The 23,938-nt window shown below is 36.1% G+C and overlaps 1 protein-coding gene across 1 annotated transcript; it reads left to right on the top strand.

Moving 5' to 3' along the window:
• Positions 1-911: 911 nt before the first annotated feature.
• LOC148057880 (retinal guanylyl cyclase 2-like) lies at positions 912-22,538 on the top strand. The gene is made up of 17 exons (XM_087782717.1): positions 912-1,638; positions 3,976-4,274; positions 5,842-6,281; positions 6,342-6,438; positions 8,128-8,253; positions 8,322-8,402; positions 9,533-9,709; positions 9,772-9,928; positions 10,671-10,820; positions 10,881-11,029; positions 13,210-13,373; positions 13,440-13,632; positions 13,694-13,868; positions 16,340-16,438; positions 16,505-16,599; positions 19,142-19,227; positions 22,454-22,538. Exons 1-17 carry the CDS (start codon positions 912-914, stop codon positions 22,536-22,538), a joined length of 3,300 nt encoding a protein of 1,099 aa, XP_087638843.1.
• The last annotated feature ends 1,400 nt before the right edge of the window (positions 22,539-23,938 follow it).

The raw sequence follows: 23,938 nt of genomic DNA on the forward strand, positions 1-23,938 counted from the left end.
TTGTCGAGAACTTGACTCTGGTGTTGTGATAGTGTAGTAACAAGTATATATGTGTAGTATTGTCCAGTAATTGACTCTGGTGTTGTGATAGTGTAGTAACAAGTATATATTTGTAGTATTGTCCAGTACTTCACTCTAGTGTTGTGATTGTTTAGTAACAAGGATATATGTTTAATATTGTCCAGTACTTGACTCTGGTGTTGTGATAGTGTAGTAACAAGTATATATGTGTAGTATTGTCGAGAACTTGACTCTGGTGTTGTGATAGTGTAGTAACAAGTATATATGTGTAGTATTGTCGAGAACTTGACTCTGGTGTTGTGATAGTGTAGTAACAAGTATATATTTGTAGTATTGTCCAGTACTTCACTCTAGTGTTGTGATTGTTTAGTAACAAGGATATATGTTTAATATTGTCCAGTACTTGACTCTGGTGTTGTGATATTGTAGTAACAAGGATATATTTGTAGTATTGTCGTAGTACTTGAATTTACAGACCACATGACTCTTGACAAAGTCGTAACTTCTTTCAATTGTTTTCAAACCAAAATATGTCCAAACATCAGCTATAAAAGCTGCTGGGCTCACTGTATCCTCTCGTACTTATTCATCGCCGGGATTTATTTGTTACGTCATTTGACTGCTGCCATCTAGTGGCCAGAATTCTTCATTTCAACACCAATACAAACCAACCCAGTGACTATTTGCATGTTAATTGTTTACTAGATATTGAATATTGAATATTTTATAATTTTATAAGTGAATTAAATTATAATTATAAGATTAAAGAGGATTTATTTGTTGACTATATTTGGGTGAAGCTGGTGACGGCGACAGGAACCTTAAAACTTGTTTTACTTCCAGGTCGGGATGAGATAATTGGTGGAAAAACTGGATCAACTTGAGAGAAGATGCAACATATTCCTCTCAACTTTAAAGGGGCTCTATGGGAGTCCAGCCATCTCTGTGTCATCAGAACCAGGACCACGTTGCCCATAAACCAGTTCATCCTGTGGCTCCTGCTGGGAGTCCTCACCTTCCCCTGCTGCGTGCGCTGCCTGATCTTCAAAGTGGGAGTTCTGGGCCCCTGGAACTGTGACCCGGTCTACTACAGGGCCTTACCCGTGGCGGCGGCCAGGCTGGCCGTGAGCAGGATCAACCAAGACCTGAGTCTGGATCTGGGTCTGAAGATGGACTTCATAATCCTGCAGGAGCCGTGCGAGACGTCCAAAGCCCTGACGTCCTTCATTCACTACGAGAACATGGCGGACGCGTTCCTGGGCCCGACCAACCCGGGGTACTGCACCGCCGCGTCCCTGCTGGCCAAGAACTGGGAGAAGGCCATCTTCTCGTACGGCTGCGTCAACTTCGAGCTGGACCGGATCACAGGGTACCCCACGTTCTCCAGGACGATCCCGTTCCCCTCCGAGGTGCTGTTCATCGTGCTGAAGTACTTCAGCTGGGCCAACGTGGCCGTGGTCTCGTCCAACGACGACATCTGGATGGAGACGGGGGTGAGGCTGGGGGCCGCCCTCAGGAAGAGGGGTCTCCCCGTGGCCCTGGTCCGACCCATCGGGGTCAATGAGACCGAGCTGGAGAACACGCTGATGGCCATCGAGACAGCAGGGGAGGTCAGAGGTGAGTTGATGTGACTTGTATATATCAACATGTTCTACACATATAATCCACAATAGACTCGTTTTATAAACACATTCAAAGATCATTCCTTAAACGAAAATTTTAGCAGAAGCATTTATTTCATCTTGTGTTCAGTCCTTAACAGTTAAATATTTACCGAGCTTCCAAGTAATACTTCTGCTCCAGAGAAGCTTAAACTTTTGAGATTTTTTGAATGACTTTACAGATTTGAATTTAAATTATTGGAATGAAAATTAAATTAAGTTTCATGTAAATGTGTGGTCGGTTGAAAGTTCTTCTATGTTCCTCTTCTTTGGGTGTTATATTAACTAATCTTAGTATTGTTACTTGTTATTTCTCACTATGAATTAGGAGTGTGTATTGTCTGGTGATACAATACGTATCAAGTCAAAGATAAGATTTATTACTGTAGTAACAAGTATATATGTGTAGTATTGTCCAGTACTTGACTCTGGTGTTGTGATAGTGTAGTAACAAAGATATATGTGTAGTATTGTCCAGTACTTGACTCTGGTGTTTTGATAGTGTAGTAACAAAGATATATGTGTAGTATTGTCCAGTACTTGACTCTGGTGTTGTGATAGTGTAGTAACAAAGATATATGTGTAGTATTGTCCAGTACTTGACTCTGGTGTTTTGATAGTGTAGTAACAAAGATATATGTGTCGTATTGTCTAGTACTTGACTCTGGTGTTTTGATAGTGTAGTAACAAAGATATATGTGTAGTATTGTCTAGTACTTGACTCTGGTGTTGTGATAGCGTAGTAACAAGTATATATGTGTAGTATTGTCCAGTACTTGACTCTGTTGTTGTGATAGTGTAGTAACAAGGATATACGTGTGGTATTGTCCAGTACTTAACTCTGGTGTTGTGATAGTGTAGTAACAAGTACATATGTGTAGTATTGTCCAGTACTTGACTCTGGTGTTGTGATAGTGTAGTAACAAGTATATATGTGTAGTATTGTCCAGTACTTGACTCTGGTGTTGTGATAGTGTAGTAACAAGTATATATGTGTAGTATTGTCCAGTACTTGACTCTGGTGTTGTGATAGTGTAGTAACAAGTATATATGTGTAGTATTGTCCAGTACTTGACTCTGGTGTTGTGATAGTGTAGTAACAAGTATATATGTGTAGTATTGTCCAGTACTTGACTCTGGTGTTGTGATAGTGTAGTAACAAGTATATATGTGTAGTATTGTCCAGTACTTGACTCTGGTGTTGTGATAGTGTAGTAACAAGTATATATGTGTAGTATTGTCCAGTACTTGACTCTGGTGTTGTGATAGTGTAGTAACAAGTATATATGTGTAGTATTGTCCAGTACTTGACTCTGGTGTTGTGATAGTGTAGTAACAAGTATATATGTGTAGTATTGTCCAGCACTTGACTCTGGTGTAGTATTTACAGACCACATGACTCTTGAGGAATTCGTAACTACTTTAATTTGTTTTCAAACCACAATATCTCCAAACAACAGCTTTAAAATCTGCTAGAATCACTGTATCCTCTCGTACTCAGTCATCGCTGAGATCTTGTGGTATTTCAACGTTCCTAAAGTCGGAGGACGTAATGACTGCTCGCAGCCGGAAGTGTAATTGCAACACAAAAATGAACAAACAAAGAAACATAATTTAACCCTCATGTAATCTCAGGGTCAATGTGACCCAAAGGCCCGAAAACAAATGCAAAACTATTTAAACCAGAGAACTTTTCTTCAAAATATGTTTGTTATTTTAAAGTGTTTTGTGGGCCAAGCAAACTTTCTGACCTTTCTGTGTGTAGTTAGTATGTTCTCCCCGTGTTGTATGGGTTTACTCCGGACACTCCGGTTTCCTCCCACAGTCCAAAAACATACAGAGGTTGATTGAGAACTTTGGGGGAAATCGTCCGTAGCTATGAGTGTGTGTGTGAATGGTTGTCTGTCTTTGTGTGTCCTGTGACAGACTGGCTTCCTGTCCAGGGTGTCCCCTGCCTCTTGCCCTATGAAACTGGGATAGAATCAAGTCTCTCCGCGACCCCCACAAGGGATAGAACGATAGAAAATGAATGAATGAATGAGGGACAAGAAAAAAAAAAAGGGGAAATAACGAAGATATCTGGTTATGTTGAGAGTTTGAAGATTAATAAATAACCTGGTATAAAATATATTAGAAATATATATATTATCACTTGATTCTGATCACAAGACCACGTCTTACCAAAGTCTGGATTTACAGTTACTGTTTTAGAAAAGAAAGACTTAAGGAAGACCTTGATCTTCAACGACGTTCACAACTGTCTTCTGACTCGTGACTCTCGGTTCTGTCCTAGTGGTCATCATGTGCATGCACTCCGTCCTGATCGGAGGCGAGCAACAGGCCTCGTTCCTGCTCAAGGCCCAGAGAATGGGTCTGACCTCCGGGAAGTATGTTTTCATGCCCTATGACACCCTGCACTACAGCGTCCCCTACACTCGTCCTCACTTCTTGCTGCAGAACCACAGCAGGCTGAGGGAAGCGTACGACGCTGTGCTCACCGTCACCGTTGGCTCCGGAAACCTGTCCTTCTCCGAGGTTTACTCCGGAGTCAAGGAGACGCAGGAGGTCAACGTGGCCCTCGCACCTGAGCAGGTAAACAACTCTTTCACCTGGAAGGTGAGCTTCGAGTGGCATTAACATTAACGAATTGTGATAAAACTGATTGAAAACTGACTCAGAAAAATGTCAGAATCCGACCTTTTCCGTCCAGTTCTTACATTTCTTGATAAGAAAGAAACACCTGACAATAGCTTGAGCTCCTCGAGGCAACAATTACAAGATTTATATTTAATCAGACAAAACTTTATTCGCCAAATATATCTTGACAGACGATAGAACGAAAATAAATAGTCGAAGAACAGTCAAAAACATTTTAAAATACATTGAAGTCGTAACTGCTTTCATTTGTTTTCAAACCAGAATATGTCCAAACATCAGCTTTAAAAGCTGCTGGACTCACTGTATCCTCTCGTCCTCAGTCATAACTGCTTTCATTTGTTTTCAAACCAAAATATGTCCAAACATCAACTTTAAAAGCTGCTGGACTCACTGTATCCTCTCGTCCTCAGTTGTAACTGCTTTCATTTGTTTTCAAACCAAAATATGTCCAAACATTAACTTTAAAAGCTGCTGGACTCACTGTATCCTCTCGTCCTCAGTCATAACTGCTTTCATTTGTTTTCAAACCAAAATATGTCCAAACATCAGCTTTAAAAGCTGCTGGACTCACTGTATCCTCTCGTCCTCAGTTGTAACTGCTTTCATTTGTTTTCAAACCAAAAAAGGTCCAAACATCAGCTTTAAAAGCTGCTGGAGTCGACTGTATCCTCTCGTCCTCAGTCATCGCCGGGATTTATTTGTTAAATCATTCGACTGCTGCCATCTAGTGGCCAGAAGTCTTAATTTCAACACCAATACAAACCAACCCAGTGACTATTTGCATGTTAATTGTTTACTTAATATTGAATATTTTATTTTATAAGTAAATTATAATTATAATTATAAGATTCATGAGGATTTATTTGTTGACTATATTTGGGTGAAGCTGGTGACGGCGACAGGAACTCTACAAACTTCTTGTACTTCCAGGTCGGGATGAGATAATTGGTGGAACAATCTTGTGGTATTTTAACGTTCCTAAATTTCGGAGGACGTAATGACTGCTGCCATCTAGCGGCCGGAAGTGTGATTGCAACACAAAAATGAACAAACAAACACATATTATTTTTACCCTCATGTAATCTCAGGGTCAATGTGACCCAAAAGCCCCAAAAATAAATTCAACACTTTGACCTTGAGATTAGACAAGGGTTAAAACACAAATCAAAACTAAAAATAATTAAAAACAAAACAAGCAAATATCCTCTTATCAACTTATATCTGACTGTATTATTTAATTATTTTATCTCTGTTTTAATTATAATAATTTTAAATCAATACTATAAATAGACAATGTCACAAATAAACACAAATCAACTAAATAAACTGTCCAAAAACCAAAGCTTGCTCCGAACAGAGAAATAAAACAGGAAACAAAAAACACGTTTTATTCATTTGATTAAATGAGTTTCTCACCGTGATGTTTAGTGAATGTTGAAAACTGGTCAAACTTTACATCTTCACGATCAAAAGTATTTTCTAAGCGTGTGTGATGTTGCAGGTGAACCCTCTGTTCGGAACCATCTACAACAGCATCTATCTTCTGGCCCGGTCCATCCACAACGCCAGGAGAGCAGGGATGAAGCTCTCGGGCTCCAACCTGGCCTACTACACCAAAGAGGTCTCCTTCCACGGCTTCAACCAGAAGGTCCTGGTCGACGCCGGCGGAGAAGTGACCACGAATTACATCGTCCTGGACACGGACCACCTGGGCGGCGAGCTGCGTCCGACCCAGGTGGTGGATCTTTCCTCGGGCCGGGTCCGCGACACCGGGAGGTCGGTCCATTATCCCGGCGGATCTGCTCCACCGGCCGACTCCAGCTGCTGGTTCGACACCGGCGCCGTGTGCACGGGAGGCGTGGAGGTCACGTACATCATCGTGGTCATCTCCGTCGTCCTGGCCTTGGCTGTCGGCGCCGTCGCCGTGGGCTTTTACGTCAGGTACTGATGAACATTTGTTATTTATCTTCTGGATCGAGTCAAACCTTTTCGACCCGGCAGGAGGAGGATCCAACAGACCCAGCTGGTCAAAGGTCCCAACCGGATTCTGTTGACTCTGGAGGATCTGACCTTCATCAACCCTCAACTCAGCAAGAAGGTGAAGATGAAGGTTTTTACTCACAACGAGAGTTCAGAAGTAAATGTGAGCCGTTGGACTTTGAACTGGAACTTCTAAGAAATCATTTCTGCAGCATCGAATTCAGACTCAAACCAATTAAAATTTCAGTCACTGATGTAAACATTTAAACATTTAAAAAATATTCATAAATATTCAGAAGAGTCCATTAAAAAGAAGATGAAAAATATATATTGAATAAATAACAAGAAGTATAATTAAAACAAAGAACTAATCAAAGAAAGAAAAAAAAGAGTCCAGTATCTCTAAATGTGTGAAAGTCCAAAACCGAACTGGGGGACAAAAGGTTGAATCAATTGTTATTTAATTCAAAAAGTTCAAAGTGTAAAGTTCAGCGTGTAAAGAAATAAATGCAGAAAATATTCAGAAGAGTTAATTTACAAGAAATTTGACAAATAAGTCCAATTAAAACAAAGAACCAAACGAAGAAAGAAAGAAAAAAAAGAGTCCAGTATCTCTAAATGTGCGTAAATAAATTCAGAGTAAAGTTCAGCGTGTAAAGAAATAAATGCAGAAAATATTCAGAAGAGTTAATTTACAAGAAATTTGATAAATAACAAAGAGTCCAATTAAAACAAAGAACCAAACGAAGAAAGAAAGAAAAAAAAAGAGTCCAGTATCTCTAAATGTGTGAAAGTCCAAAACCGAACTGGGGAACAAAAGGATACATTTTATTTCTTACCACAAATGTTTTAATATTCTTTCAATGCGTAAATAAATTCAGAGTAAAGTTCAGCGTGTAAATAAATCAATGCAGAAAATATGCAGAAGAGTTAATTTACAAGAAGATGAAAAATATTTGATAAATTACAAGAAGTCCAATAAATGCACGGAACAAAAACAAAAATAGTCCAATATCTCTATATGTCCAAAAGTCTGGGAATAAAATCAAGTTTTATTTAATTCATTCAATTATTTTCTTACCATGATATTTTAATATATTTTTAAGTGCATGAATAAATTCAGTAGCATTTTTTTACATTTAAAAAATATATTGTAAAAATATTCAGAAGACTCAATTTACAAAAAGAATAGAATTGAAAAACAATCAAATCTTTCTCTTTTTCCTGAAGAAAGTCAGCGTTCGTCGTGTAAAACATGCAGAAAATATGCAGAAGACTCAGAAGTATAAACTCAATTTACAATAATAATAATAATAAAAAAAATTCAATAAATAAAAAGAAATTCAATTAAATCACTGAACAAATAAAAAAATATCAAAAAGTCAAAACTGAACTGTGGAATAAAACAGGAACAAAATCAAAAATCAAGTTTTATTTAAAGCAATAAATAAGATTATAACCATAATGTTTTATTATTTTTTCCAATGTGTGAATAAATTTAATTGAATATTTTAACGTGTAAAAAAATGGAATATACTTTGTAAATGATGGCTCGGGGAAAAGTAGTGTAAATGCAGTGTAAGAAAATGTGTTTTAAAATTCTATGTTAATATCTGATGTTTTATTTATTTTTTATATTCCGCTTTAAAATTGTATTTAGTGCTATAAATGAAAAGGTTTTTCAAAATAAAAGTCCAATTTTCGATGCTTTAAAAATTCAGAGTAAGAAATTCATCTTCAACGTCCGATGTCGCTCGTGTACGAGACAAACTTGGAATGCGTTGATATGGTTTCCTGACTCGTGCAGAAGATCACGCTGGAGGATCTGAGTGAGTCCAAAAGCACCATCGAGGACAGATCCGCGGACCCGTCTCGCTCCATGAACAGCACCATCAGTACGACCCACGAGACCACCAACGTCGCCGTCTACGAGGTCATTTGATTCACCGCCACCGTAGCCTCTTGTTTGACGGACTTACTTCAACGTGGTTTTTGTTCTAGGGTGACTGGGTTTGGCTGAAAAAGTTCACCGAGGGTCAGTTCAAGGAGATGAAGCAGAGCACCACCAAGTATCTCACCAAGGTTCGTGCGCCAGTGTCGACGGGGCTTCATGAAGCAGCTGACGGTGTGTCGCGATACAGTGTCTTTACTTTAAAAGGCCACTAGGTGTCAGGGTTGTTGAGTTGGATCAGAGCTTAAGATCATAAAGCAGAGAATGACATCTAGTGGTCAAAAAGAAGCAACTGTATCATGATACATCATCAGCTGTTTCATGAAGCCTTGTCAACTCATCACCAAGATTCTATTTGTATTTGAGACTAGAAGTGATGACTCGAGGTTTAATGAGAGATTGTGTTCATTTTCAAAGGTAATACCTTCTGAACAAACATACTTATTGAAGAGAGCGCCACCTAGTGACGTCTGAAATTACTGTATCATGAAACCGTATTTGCTTCTCAATGAAACCTCATCAAGGAAGTAAATCATAAGAATAAGGACTCGTTGATTTTTTTATTTCAGTTATTAAAACTTTGATTCATTTATTTCTATTTGTTTTATTGAAAAAAATATTTAGTAATTTAATTCAATAATGTCTTTATTTAAACGTTGAATTTGTTTTTATTGACAAAATATATTTTTGAAAGTATAACATTTCAAATAGATTATTTAAAAAAAACAAAAGCTATTTATCTATATCCATCCATCCATCCATCATACATACATCCATCCATCCATCCATCCATCTAATCATCCATCTAATCATCCATCTAATCATCCATCCATCCATCCATCCATCCATCCATCCATCCATCCATCCATCCATCCATCCATCCATCCATCCATCCATCCATCATCCATCCATCCATCCATCCATCCATCCATCCATCCATCCATCCATCCATCCCTCCATCCATCCATCCATCCATCCATCCATCCATCCATCCATCCATCCATCCATCCATCCATCCATCCATCCATCCATCCATCCATCCATCCATCCATCCATCCATCCATCCATCCATCCATCCATCCATTCATCCATCCATCCATCCATCTAACCATCCATCCATCCATCCATCCATCCATCCATCCATCCATCCATCCATCCATCCATCCATCCATCCATCCATCCATCCATCCATCCATCCATCCATCCATCCATCCATCCATCCATCCATCCAAACACTAACTCCATGTGTGTTTTATTCCAGATGAAGGACCTGAGGAACGAGAACGTGAATCCGTTCCTCGGCTTCTTCTCCGACTGCGGGGTCTTCGCGGTGGTGACGGAGCACTGCTCTCGGGGGAGCCTGCAGGACCTCCTCAGGAACGAGGACGTCAAGCTGGACTGGATGTTCAAGTCGTCCCTCCTGCTGGACCTCATCAAGGTTTTCTTGGTCCTGGCGCTGTGGAGGTCCATCACCGTGACGACCATGACTCTTGTTCGCAGGGAATGAAGTATCTGCACCACAGAGACTTCGCTCACGGTCGACTCAAGTCTCGCAACTGTGTGGTCGACGGACGCTTCGTGCTGAAGATCACAGACTATGGGTTCAATGAACTGCTGGACTCTCAGAAGGCTCCAGTGGAACAACCTCCACCTGAAGGTAGAATCTTCTGAAACAAACATTGGTATGAAAGTACGTCAGTGACATCGTTGGATCATTGTGTTCAAGTCTTTAAATATTGATCATTTGTAAAATATATATATAAATATTTTAAATGAAATTGATTTTATTTTTACACATTGAGTTTGATATTGTAATTCCAATAAGTCAAAAAAGAACATTTTAAATATTTGAATTGAAAAAGTTGTATATTGAATATTTGGTTCTATATATATATATATAGTTCAATATTATATATATAATTGTATAAGAATATTAAAAAATATATATATTTGTTTTTAAAAACATAACATTTCCAGTCATTCCAAAAACCTTCTTAATTCAAAATTATTTTTGAATTCACAGTTATTCAAATTAAATATAAGGTATATAAAAAAAAATTCAATCCAATGTTTAAAACAATAATTTGTTAATTTTTTTTAAATTAAATAATTAAAAAAGGTAAAAACAAACATTTTAATTTAAATATTTTTAATTGAATTATTCTCTCAAAAAATCCAGGGCTTTAAAATAAAAACAAACAACATTTAAATTAAAAATTAAATCACAGTTTCAACATTTGAAATATGTATAATATTCTGATAACGACTCCAGGTATATTACGATGAGAACTACTACTACTACTACTCGTAAGAGGGTTTACTTGAATCTTTGAAATGTTTACGTCTGAATCATCTTGTTCGTTCTACTCCTCAATCATTTCCACCGTCGATGCGTCCAGAACTTTTCTGGACGGCGCCCGAGTTCTTGAGGGACCTGGCGAGCTCCCGCAAAGGAACTTACAAGGGAGACGTCTACAGCTTCGCCATCATCCTCCAGGAGGTGGTGGTTCGAGGTCCACCGTACTGCACGCTGGGACTCCCTCCCGAGGGTAGAGCGTTCGCTCGGCAGGACAAGAAGTACTTTTCACTGACTCGCTCTTTCCTTGAAGAGATCATCAGGAAGGTGAAGAAGCCTCCGCCCATGTGTCGTCCCACTGTGGCCCCTGACCAGGCCCCTCTGGAATGTATCCAGCTGATGAAGCAGTGCTGGAGCGAGATGCCGGATCGAAGACCGTCCTTCGATGAGATCTTTGACAGGGTTTGTTTTGCTCTGTTTCGTGTAGAAGCAGAACTTTTTAGCGAACTTATGAGGATATTTTTGTACCACTTGTGTTTGCTGTGAAAAACAAGTATTATTGTTTATTATTATTATTATTAGTCTACCCTTATTCTGGTTAAGTGACAAATGGGTGGGTTAAGGTTTTATTTATCCAAAGTAAGTTAAATCAAATTAAGAAAAAGGAGTGCAGGGACCTCACGGTGAACAGGAAAATTCCCAAGTTGTTCAATTTTAACTGATTTGTTTATGATAGAAAATATCAGGACAAGATATTTGTCTGGATGACAAAGTATACCGTATATACCGTAGGTCAAAAAAGAACATTTTAAATATTTGAATTGAAAAAGTTGTATATTGAATATTTGGTTCTATATATATATATATATAATTCAATATTATATATATAATTGTATAAGAATATTAAAAATATATATATTTGTTTTTAAAAACATAACACTTCCAGTCATTCCAAAAACCTTCTTAATTCCCAAGTTGTTCAATTTTAACTGATTTGTTTATGATACAAAATATAAGGACAAGATATTTGTCTGGATGACAAAGTATACCGTATATACCGTAGGATATAGTAGCAAAAAAACACAAAAACACAAAAAAAAAACTTGCTCATATTAATGATGACACTTTCCTTCTGCTAAATTACTCAAATGTATATTTATGTCCATATGAAACGTTGTTGGACAAACACTAACTATTTAATTCCCTCAAAACTCAAGATGAAATTTGGTAGTTGCTGTAGAAGTTCTTTGCTGACAAACCTGCCATTTTGTTTTTTCATGAAATGGGTGCACTACACCTACGTGATGTGCAGTCATATTCCTAAAAGTTAGGCTCAGCTCAAAGTATTCGAAGAACAATAAGTACTTGACTTGTGGTGGAAAATTACTTCTAAAGTATGTTATCACGTTTACTTATCCACACATGTCAACATATTCAATCATTGCTGGTGTTTAAGTCATTGCTTTTCGTTGTGCCGAAAAAGGAATATATGGGATGTTTCCAGATAATACATACTAGGTTTACTCAGATTAACCTTCAGGAAGAAACAACCTGTTCCTACATCTAATACCAGTTCATTCCAGTTCGGACCTTATTGTTCTCTTTCGGATTATCAATAACTGACGATGCAGTATAAAGATGCAACCGGATCAGTTCTTTCTTCAGATAGAAATCGGACACACATGAGTATGTTCTGTATTCCTCTCTCCTTGTACAAGTAAAGCTTTTGTGACTTTGAACCATCTCTGATATCTTTGAGTTTCAGCTTTAAGTTTTATCTCTAACCTGACAGCATCATAGTCAGATGTAAAGTTTTCTCTTCCCCATGAACAACAACCTTTGTTTTCGTGGCGTTCGGGTCACCTTGACCCTAAGATAACACAAGGGTTAAAGAAACTTCATTTAGTGGCGTGTGTAAGAAAAGCCAAAAACAATGAAGTATGAACATAGAAGCAGATATTGAAGTGGTAAAAGGATGTTATTGAAGACCTGACTATAATATCAGAATATATGTTTGAATCTTCAAAACATTTTTCTTATTTTTAAAGTTTAATTGATCCGCTCAAGAAACCTTATCAACACAAAATAAAATGAAGTTTCATTTAAACATCAGTGGAGGAACTAACTAAACAATCAATTACTAAATAAACAGTAAAATCAAGAAATCATTGTAGAACTTTGAAATATAGGTTAAAGGCTCAGATGTATAAAAGTGACGAGGAGAATGCAGACGAGGTGGAACGACAGATTTGAAGATTCATAAGAAGATGCTCAGGTTTTCATTGAGGGTGAGAAGAAGGAACGAGATTAGAAATGAATCGTAGAGAAAATATTGGATGTTATAGAGAAAATATATAGAAAAAATGTATTTCGCTAAAATAAAGTATACAATATGAATAAATCTTTAAAAAATCTCACTTCTCTTTTCCCAAAAAATTTACAATAGAAAATAAAAATCAACTTTCGTTTTAATTTCAGTGGAGGAACTAACTTTCCTCAAAAAACTACTGACTCAAAATGTATAAAAACTACGAATTAAATCAGTAAATTTCATCCCTTTAACCTTTTTCTCTCGAACGACTGGGGTCACGTGGCCCTGCAGCCGTGACTCGATGGTTTGTGACCTTTGACCTCCTCCACAGTTCAAGATCATCAACAAGGGCAAGAAGACCAACATCATCGACTCCATGCTGAGGATGCTGGAGCAGTACAGCTCCAACCTGGAGGACCTGATCCGCGAGAGGACGGAGGAGCTGGAGGCCGAGAAGCAGAGGACGGAGAAGCTTCTGTCGGAGATGTTGCCTCAGTGAGTCAATGACATCATCGGGCGTGTGATGTCATCGACTCACCCCTCGACTCGCTCTCTCTCCAGCTCCGTGGCTGACGCCCTGAAGACCGGCGCCACCGTGGAGCCTGAGTACTTCGACCAGGTCACCATCTACTTCAGCGACATCGTGGGCTTCACCACCATCTCCTCGCTCAGCGACCCCATCGAGGTGGTCGACCTCCTCAACGACCTCTACTCTCTGTTCGACGCCGTGCTCAGCAACCACGACGTCTACAAGGTCGGCCATTTTTTTTACGGGAGACGCAAGGACGTCGTGTTGACGCTGGAACTCACCGCAGGTGGAGACCATCGGAGACGCCTACATGGTGGCGTCGGGTCTGCCCAAGAAGAACGGCAACAAACACGCCGCCGAGATCGCCAACATGTCCCTGAACATCCTCAGTTCCGTGGGAACGTTTCACATGCGACACATGCCGGACGTGCCGGTCAGGATACGCATTGGTATCCACTCAGGTGAACATCTACGTGACCTTTATTATTTACATGTTTTCTTAATAAAGATAAGGTGATACCATAATAAAATTAGACCATAACTTAGGTTTCTATAGCCAAGAATGTGTTGTATAAATACTGTATACTGTAGTAACATGGATATATGTGAAGTATTGTCGAGTATTTGACTCTGGTATTGCATAATTTACAAACCACTAAAAAATACACAAAATAGTCATTTCTGGCCACAAAATACTCATTTATGGCCACAAAATACTCATTTATGGCCACAAAATACTACTTCCTGGCCACAGAATACCTGATTCTGCCCACAAAACACTCATTTCTGGCCAAAAAATATTAATTTATTGGTACAATACCAATTTCTGTCCAAGAAATGCTCATTTCCGGCCAAGAACTACTAATTTCTAGCCACAAAATACTAAGTTCTAGCCACAACATACTCATTTCTGGCCACAGAATACTACTTCCTGTCCACAAAACACTTGATTCTGCCCACAAAATACTAATTCCTGGCCAAAATATACACAAAATACTACTTCTTGGCCAGAAAAATACAAATTTTGAACCACAAAATACAACTTTCTGTCCACAAAATACTACTTCTTGGCCACAAAATACAAATTTCTAACCATAAAATACTACTTCCTGGCCACAAAATACTACTTCTTGGAAACAAAATACTCATTTATAACCACAAAATACAACTTCCTGACCACGAAATACTCATTTATAACCACAAAATACTACTCCCTGGCCACAAAACACTTCTTTCTAACAACAAAATACTACTTCCTGGCTACAAAATACTCATTTATAACCACAAATTACTACTTCCTGGCCACAAAATATTCATTTATAACCACAAAATACTACTTCGTGGCCACAAAATACTCATTTCTAACCATAAAATACAACTTCCTGACCACGAAACACTCATTTCTAACCACAAAATACTACTACCTGGCCACAAAATATCAATTTATAACCACAAAATACTACTTCCTGGCCACAAAATACTCATTTCTAACCATAAAATTCAACTTCCTGACCACGAAACACTAATTTCTAACCACAAAATACTACTACCTGGCCACAAAATACCAATTTATAACCACAAAATACTACTTCCTGGCCACAAAATACTCATTTCTAACCATAAAATACAACTTCCTGACCACGAAACACTCATTTCTAACCACAAAATACTACTACCTGGCCACAAAATATCAATTTATAACCACAAAATACTACTTCCTGGCCACAAAATACTCATTTCTAACCATAAAATACAACTTCCTGACCACGAAACACTCATTTCTAACCACAAAATACTACTACCTGGCCACAAAATATCAATTTATAACCACAAAATACTACTTCCTGGCCACAAAATACTCATTTCTAACCATAAAATACAACTTCCTGACCACGAAACACTAATTTCTAACCACAAAATACTACTACCTGGCCACAAAATATCAATTTATAACCACAAAATACTACTTCCTGGCCACAAAATACTCATTTCTAACCATAAAATACAACTTCCTGACCACGAAACACTCATTTATAACCACAAAGTACTACTACCTGGCCACAAAATATCAATTTATAACCACAAAATACTACTTCCTGGCCACAAAATACTCATTTCTAACCATAAAATACAACTTCCTGACCACGAAACACTCATTTCTAACCACAAAATACTACTACCTGGCCACAAAATATCAATTTATAACCACAAAATACTACTTCCTGACCACAAAATACTAATTTCTAACCATAAAATACTACTTCCTGACCACGAAACACTAATTTCTAACCACAAAATACTACTACCTGGCCACAAAATACCAATTTATAACCACAAAATAGTACTTCCTGACCACAAAATACTCATTTATAACCATAAAATACAACTTCCTGACCACGAAACACTCATTTATAACCACAAAATACTACTTCCTGACCACAAAATACTAATTTCTAACCACAAAATACTACTTCCTGACCACAAAATACTAATTTCTAACCATAAAATACTACTTCCTGACCACAAAATACTAATTTCTAACCATAAAATACTACTTTCTGACCACAAAATACTAATTTCTAACCATAAAATACTACTTCCTGACCACAAAATACTAATTTCTAACCATAAAATACTACTTCCTGACCACAAAATACTAATTTCTAACCATAAAATACAACTTCCTGACCACGAAACACTAATTTCTAACCACAAAATACTACTTCCTGACCACAAAATACTAATTTCTAACCACAAAATACTACTTCCTGACCACGAAATACTTCTTTTTGGCCACAAAACACTTATTTTTGTGGGTCACGAAATACTAATTAGAAAATACACAGAAGAATACTAACAGAAATACACACATTCAAATGTGTGTCCACTAATGTCTCTATCATGTCTTTGTGTATGTTTGTGTGTCCATCAGGGCCGTGTGTAGCTGGAGTGGTGGGTCTGACGATGCCTCGCTACTGCCTTTTCGGAGACACAGTCAACACTGCCTCACGTATGGAGTCCACTGGCCTGCGTGAGGATCTCAGCGTCTGCAGGTTTTCTGGTGAACGTGCTTCAGTAACGTGCGTCCTCTGGTCAGCTTATAGAATCCACGTCAACATGAGCACCGTCAAGATTCTTCGCTCTCTCAACGACGGCTACAAAATAGATGTTCGCGGCAAAACAGAGCTGAAGGTAAATTGAAGGTTCACAGTGTTTCCATGTTGTTGGGAGAGAAGATTAGAATGATTTGAATATCATAATAAACTTAAACCATTATTAAAGGATTCTATTGTCAAGGATGTGTTGATACGTGTCACGATACAGACTCAACCATATGATATATTGTGATATATAGTGATAGTGTAGTAACAAGTATATATGTGAAGTATTTCCAAGTACTTGACTCTGGTGTTGTGATAGTGTAGTAACAAGTATATATGTGTAGTATTGTCCAGTACTTGACTCTGGTGCTGTGATAGTGTAGTAACAAGTTTATATGTGTAGTTTTGTTGAGTACTTGACTCTGGTGTTGTGATAGTGTAGTAACAAGTATATATGTGTAGTATTGTTGAGTACTTGACTCTGGTGTTGTGATAGTGTAGTAACAAGTTTATATGTGTAGTTTTGTTGAGTACTTGACTCTTGTGTTGTGATAGTGTAGTAACAAGTTTATATGTGTAGTATTGTCGAGTACTTGACTCTGGTGTTGTGATAGTGTAGTAACAAGTATATATGTGTAGTATTGTCCAGTACTTGACTCTGGTGTTGTGATAGTGTAGTAACAAGTATATATGTGTAGTATTGTCGAGTACTTGACTCTGGTGTTGTGATAGTGTAGTAACAAGTATATATGTGTAGTATTGTCGAGTACTTGACTCTGGTGTTGTGATAGTGTAGTAACAAGTATATATGTGTAGTATTGTCGAGTACTTGACTCTGGTGTTGTGATAGTGTAGTAACAAGTATATATGTGTAGTATTGTCGAGTACTTGACTCTGGTGTTGTGATAGTGTAGTAACAAGTATATATGTGTAGTATTGTCGAGTACTTGACTCTGGTGTTGTGATAGTGTAGTAACAAGTATATATGTGTAGTATTGTCGAGTACTTGACTCTGGTGTTGTGATAGTGTAGTAACAAGTATATATGTGTAGTATTGTCGAGTACTTGACTCTGGTGTTGTGATAGTGTAGTAACAAGTTTATATGTGTAGTATTGTTGAGTACTTGACTCTGGTGTTGTGATAGTGTAGTAACAAGTATATATGTGTAGTATTGTTGAGTACTTGACTCTGGTGTTGTGATAGTGTAGTAACAAGTTTATATGTGTAGTTTTGTTGAGTACTTGACTCTTGTGTTGTGATAGTGTAGTAACAAGTTTATATGTGTAGTATTGTCGAGTACTTGACTCTGGTGTTGTGATAGTGTAGTAACAAGTATATATGTGTAGTATTGTCCAGTACTTGACTCTGGTGTTGTGATAGTGTAGTAACAAGTATATATGTGTAGTATTGTCCAGTACTTGACTCTGGTGTTGTGATAGTGTAGTAACAAGTATATATGTGTAGTATTGTCGAGTACTTGACTCTGGTGTTGTGATAGTGTAGTAACAAGTATATATGTGTAGTATTGTCGAGTACTTGACTCTGGTGTTGTGATAGTGTAGTAACAAGTTTATATGTGTAGTATTGTTGAGTACTTGACTCTGGTGTTGTGATAGTGTAGTAACAAGTTTATATGTGTAGTTTTGTTGAGTACTTGACTCTTGTGTTGTGATAGTGTAGTAACAAGTATATATGTGTAGTATTGTCGAGTACTTGACTCTGGTGTTGTGATAGTGTAGTAACAAGTATATATGTGTAGTATTGTCGAGTACTTGACTCTGGTGTTGTGATAGTGTAGTAACAAGTATATATGTGTAGTATTGTTGAGTACTTGACTCTGGTGTTGTGATAGTGTAGTAACAAGTATATATGTGTAGTATTGTCGAGTACTTGACTCTGGTGTTGTGATAGTGTAGTAACAAGTTTATATGTGTAGTTTTGTTGAGTACTTGACTCTTGTGTTGTGATAGTGTAGTAACAAGTTTATATGTGTAGTATTGTCGAGTACTTGACTCTGGTGTTGTGATAGTGTAGTAACAAGTATATATGTGTAGTATTGTCGAGTACTTGACTCTGGTGTTGTGATAGTGTAGTAACAAGTATATATGTGTAGTATTGTCGAGTACTTGACTCTGGTGTTGTGATAGTGTAGTAACAAGTATATATGTGAAGTATTGTCGAGTACTTAACTCTGGTGTTGTGATAGTGTAGTAACAAGTATATATGTGTAGTATTGTCGAGTACTTGACTCTGGTGTTGTGATAGTGTAGTAACAAGTATATATGTGTAGTATTGTCGAGTACTTGACTCTGGTGTTGTGATAGTGTAGTAACAAGTATATATGTGTAGTATTGTCGAGTACTTGACTATGGTGTTGTGATAGTGTAGTAACAAGTATATATGTGTAGTATTGTCCAGTACTTGACTCTGGTGTTGTGATAGTGTAGTAACAAGTATATATGTGAAGTATTGTCCAGTACTTGACTCTGGTGTTGTGATAGTGTAGTAACAAGTATATATGTGTAGTATTGTCGAGTACTTGACTCTGGTATTGTGATAGTGTACAAAATACTAATATCCGTAATAACCGTGGTTTCAGTGTAGTGTGAGTGAAGTGTTGTTTCTCTTCAAGGGAAAAGGCATCGAAGAGACTTACTGGCTCGTGGGGAAAACGAACTTCATGAAGCCTTTGCCAAAACCACCAGAGATTAAACCAGGGTAAGTTTCACACTTCGAGGTTTTCTCTTTCAAATGTAGCAGAAATATGTTTTTTTGAAGTCGCTCAGAAGGTTTTACAGCAAATGAAGTTTGTATAGTTGTATTTATAGTTTGTGGTATAAATCCAGGGAAGACAATCACGGGCTGAAGGCGGCCGACATCGCCGCCTACAAGACCAAGAAAGCCCAGAAAAAAAGGCTTGACCTTCGTGACGAAGGAGGTAGAAGTGTGTGTCGTTGTCGTGACGTGGACTCTTGTGTTGTGTTGCACGACTTCCTGCCTTCGTTGAGTCACCAATCGTGATTGCTTTTCGTGATCCTCTCGTCCTCTAATCTCCATCTATCCACTTCCACATCTTAATCACGATGAAAGAAGCTCTTTGTCTTTCGTTAATTCACTTCTTCAGACCTTCAGGTGACGTGGAGCTGGATTTGTTTCTTTGACACTCAATCAAAAAAAACATCATAAAAGAAATAATAAGCAAAACAATAAGAAAAAAAACTAAAAAAAAATCCAAAGAGAAAAATAATTTTGAAAAAGTGTTCAAACACTTTCTTTTGATTTTTTGTTTTTTCAGTGAAGAAACTTTTTTCTTATTTATTTATGATTTATTTATTTAACCGTTGGGTACCAACATCGAGTCAATTTCAATTCATAAGGTTCTAAAACTACAATGTGCTCTTGAATAATGAATGACTTCATTTTTGTCCTTATTTGAAATGACAATTCTACCTCATGCATGCTCCGCCCTCCACAGCTGTCGCTCCAGGCTCTCTCCTCTTGTCGAGGGAGGAGCAAACGTTCATATCATCAGGGTTTCAACTGTAACTCAGGTGCTCATAGCTCGTGTTATCTCAGGGTCAAGGTGACCTGAAGGACGGTAAACAAATGTGTTTGTGATATCCCTTGTGTTGTCTCTGGGTGAAGGTGAATGACCTCCATAAACACATATACGGTAGTGGAGGTCGTTCAACACACAACACTTGTACCACAAACACTTTTTGGGGTCACCCTGACCCTGAGGTGACACAAGGGATAAGAAACTAGTTTGATTGAAATATTATTTTGTTGTTAAAGCAACTATTTTTTTAATAAGCTTATTTAAAAAACGACAACATTTGTTTGATCTAACTTTTAAAATCGAAACATTTTTATTTTATATTTTTATTTTTATATTTTTATATATATATATATATATATATATATATATTTCTTTTTTTTATTGTATTTTTTATTAATTATTTAATGACCTAAAAATGATAAAAATGAAAAAGGAATGATGGCTTGATCGTATCAATATTTATTGTTTATTAATTATTTAATGAAAAATTTATAGATTTTCCTTTGATCACATCAATATTTATTCTTTATTAATTATTTAATTACCTAAAAAAGATGAAAAATTGTACATTTTCCTTTGTTCGTATCAATATTTATTCTTTTTTTTTTAATGACTTAAAAACGATTAAAAATTGTGCATTTTCCTTTGATTTTATCAATATTTATTCTTTATTAATGATTTAATTACTTAAAAACAATGAACAATTATACATTTTCCCTTGATAGTATCAATATTTATTCTTTATGAATTATTGAATGACTTAAAAACGATGAAAATTTTTACATTTTCCTTAAAAACGATGAAAAATTGTACATTTTCCTTAAAAACAATGAAAAATTGTACATTTTCCATTGATAGTATCAATATTTATTCTTTATGAATTATTGAATGACTTAAAAACGATGAAAAATTGTACATTTTCCTTAAAAACAATGAAAAATTATACATTTTCCCTTGATAGTATCAATATTTATTCTTTATGAATTATTGAATGACTTAAAAACGATGAAAAATTGTACATTTTCCTTAAAATCAATGAAAAATTGTACATTTTCCTTAAAAACAATGAAAAATTATACATTTTCCCTTGATAGTATCAATATTTATTCTTTATGAATTATTGAATGACTTAAAAACGATGAAAAATTGTACATTTTCCTTAAAAACAATGAAAAATTTTACATTTTCCTTAAAAACAATGAAAAATTATACATTTTCCCTTGATAGTATCAATATTTATTCTTTATGAATTATTGAATCACTTAAAAACGATGAAAAATTTTACATTTTCCTTAAAAACGATGAAAAATTGTACATTTTCCTTAAAAACAATGAAAAATTGTACATTTTCCCTTGATAGTATCAATATTTATTCTTTATGAATTATTGAATGACTTAAAAACGATGAAAAATTGTACATTTTCCTTAAAAACAATGAAAAATTATACATTTTCCATTGATAGTATCAATATTTATTCTTTATGAATTATTGAATGACTTAAAAACGATGAAAAATTGTACATTTTCCTTAAAAACAATGAAAAATTGTACATTTTCCTTAAAAACAATGAAAAATTATACATTTTCCCTTGATAGTATCAATATTTATTCTTTATGAATTATTGAATCACTTAAAAACGATGAAAAATGTTACATTTTCCTTAAAAACGATGAAAAATTGTACATTTTCCTTAAAAACAATGAAAAATTGTACATTTTCCTTAAAAACAATGAAAAATTATACATTTTCCCTTGATAGTATCAATGTTTATTCTTTATGAATTATTGAATGACTTAAAAACGATGAAAAATTTTACATTTTCCTTAAAAACAATGAAAAATTGTACATTTGCCTTAAAAACGATGAAAAATTATACATTTTCCATTGATAGTATCAATATTTATTCTTTATGAATTATTGAATGACTTAAAAACGATGAAAAATTTGACATTTTCCTTAAAAACGATGATAAATTGTACATTTTCCTTAAAAACAACGAAAAATTGTACATTTTCCTTAAAAACAATGAAAAATTGTACATTTGCCTTAAAAACAATGAAAAATTATACATTTTCCCTTGATAGTATCAATATTTATTCTTTATGAATTATTTAATGACTTAAAAACGATGAAAAATTGTACATTTTCCTTAAAAACAATGAAAAATTGTACATTTTCCTTAAAAACAATGAAAAATTATACATTTTCCATTGATAGTATCAATATTTATTCTTTATGAATTATTGAATGACTTAAAAATGATAAAAAAAATGATAGATTTTCCTTTTATCGTATCAACATTTGTAGGGAAAGAGATGAACAAAGAGACAAATCTCCTCCACACACACTTTCCTCGACACTTTCTCACGGACGTCTGATTCCAGGGACCACTGGCAGGACATGGTGACCGACGAGATCAAGATGCTTTTCCGTCGAGCCAACAGGCCGGTGCTGAAGCAGAGGATGTGAAGGAGGACGAGGAGCAGGTGGAGGACACGTCCAGAAGGTGATGGACGCACAGAGAACAGCCTCCGTCGCCGGCTTAAGACTTGTTTAATAGGATTGTCGGCGAGCGACTGATCCTCCTGCAGCGAACACAGCAGAACACGACGGTGCTAATGAAATGAGTCACATGACCTCGTGAAGGTCTTCGCACTCGTCCTCACTGACCACTGCGTGGTCACTCGTTCCAGAGGATCAGTGGACCACGAAGGTCTGGACGACCCTTGTTTTGAAATGGGATGAAACTACTTTTTTTTTTCTTTTTTTCGTGGGTGTTTGGAAACGTTTGTCAAGTTTGTTCTCGCTCATAGAAACTTGTAAAGCTGTTGAAATAAATGGAAACAAATAAGCTTGAGACTTAAAAACTGCTTCTGAAATCAATGAGTGACATTTTTAATAAAGATATTATTGTTGATCAAAACTAAAACAAGTGAAAACATCAATATAAATTATTATTTTATTTATTTTTTGTAATTAAATACATAATTTAACTTGAATTGTTGCACTAATTGTTGTTATTGAAACAGAAAGTCAACGTGAAATCCCGTCAGGTGTGAAGAAGAGCTCCCCCTAGTGTTGGAAAACACTTTCTTTTGTATTTTTCTGATCGTTTTCAACTTGATGTTCAGATCCTACAACATTTAATGAGGCCATGAGTTCGATTATCATTTTTGTTTTTTCTTTTTGGGCATATTTGTGAGAGAATTCTGATGAAAGAAGAGTCGTGATGAAATGTTTAATTTCTTTTCTCTACATTTCATGAAAAAATTATCTTAATCTTCCTGTCAGTCATTGTAAGAAATAAACCAGCAATAATTAATTATTATCGAATGAGTTCAGCAGCAAGTACTAATTTCTTCCCAGAAAATGTTAATTTCTTGCCACAAAATATACATTTTTGGCCACAAAATACTAATCTCTTCCTACAAAATACATATTTTCCAACTACAAAATACTTCTTTCTTGCCACAAAATACTTATTTCTGGCCACAAAATACTCATTTCTGGCCACAAAATACTTATTTCTGGACACAAAATACTTATTTCTGGACAGAAAATGCTTATTTCTTACCACAAAATACTAATTTGTTCCCACAAAATACTTATTTCTGGATAAAAATACTTATATCTGGACACAAAATACTTATTTCTGGCCACAAAATACTAATTTGTTCCCACAAAATACTTATTTCTGGACACAAAATACTTATTTCTGGACAGAAAATGCTTATTTCTTACCACAAAATACTAATTTGTTCCCACAAAATACTTATTTCTTGCCACAAAATACTAATTTGTTCCCACAAAATACTTATTTCTGGACACAAAATACTTATTTCTGGACACAACATACTTATTTCTGGACA

This window comes from Callionymus lyra, unplaced genomic scaffold (assembly GCF_982586985.1).
Source record: "Callionymus lyra unplaced genomic scaffold, fCalLyr1.hap1.1 HAP1_SCAFFOLD_434, whole genome shotgun sequence".
NCBI lineage: Eukaryota > Metazoa > Chordata > Actinopteri > Syngnathiformes > Callionymidae > Callionymus > Callionymus lyra.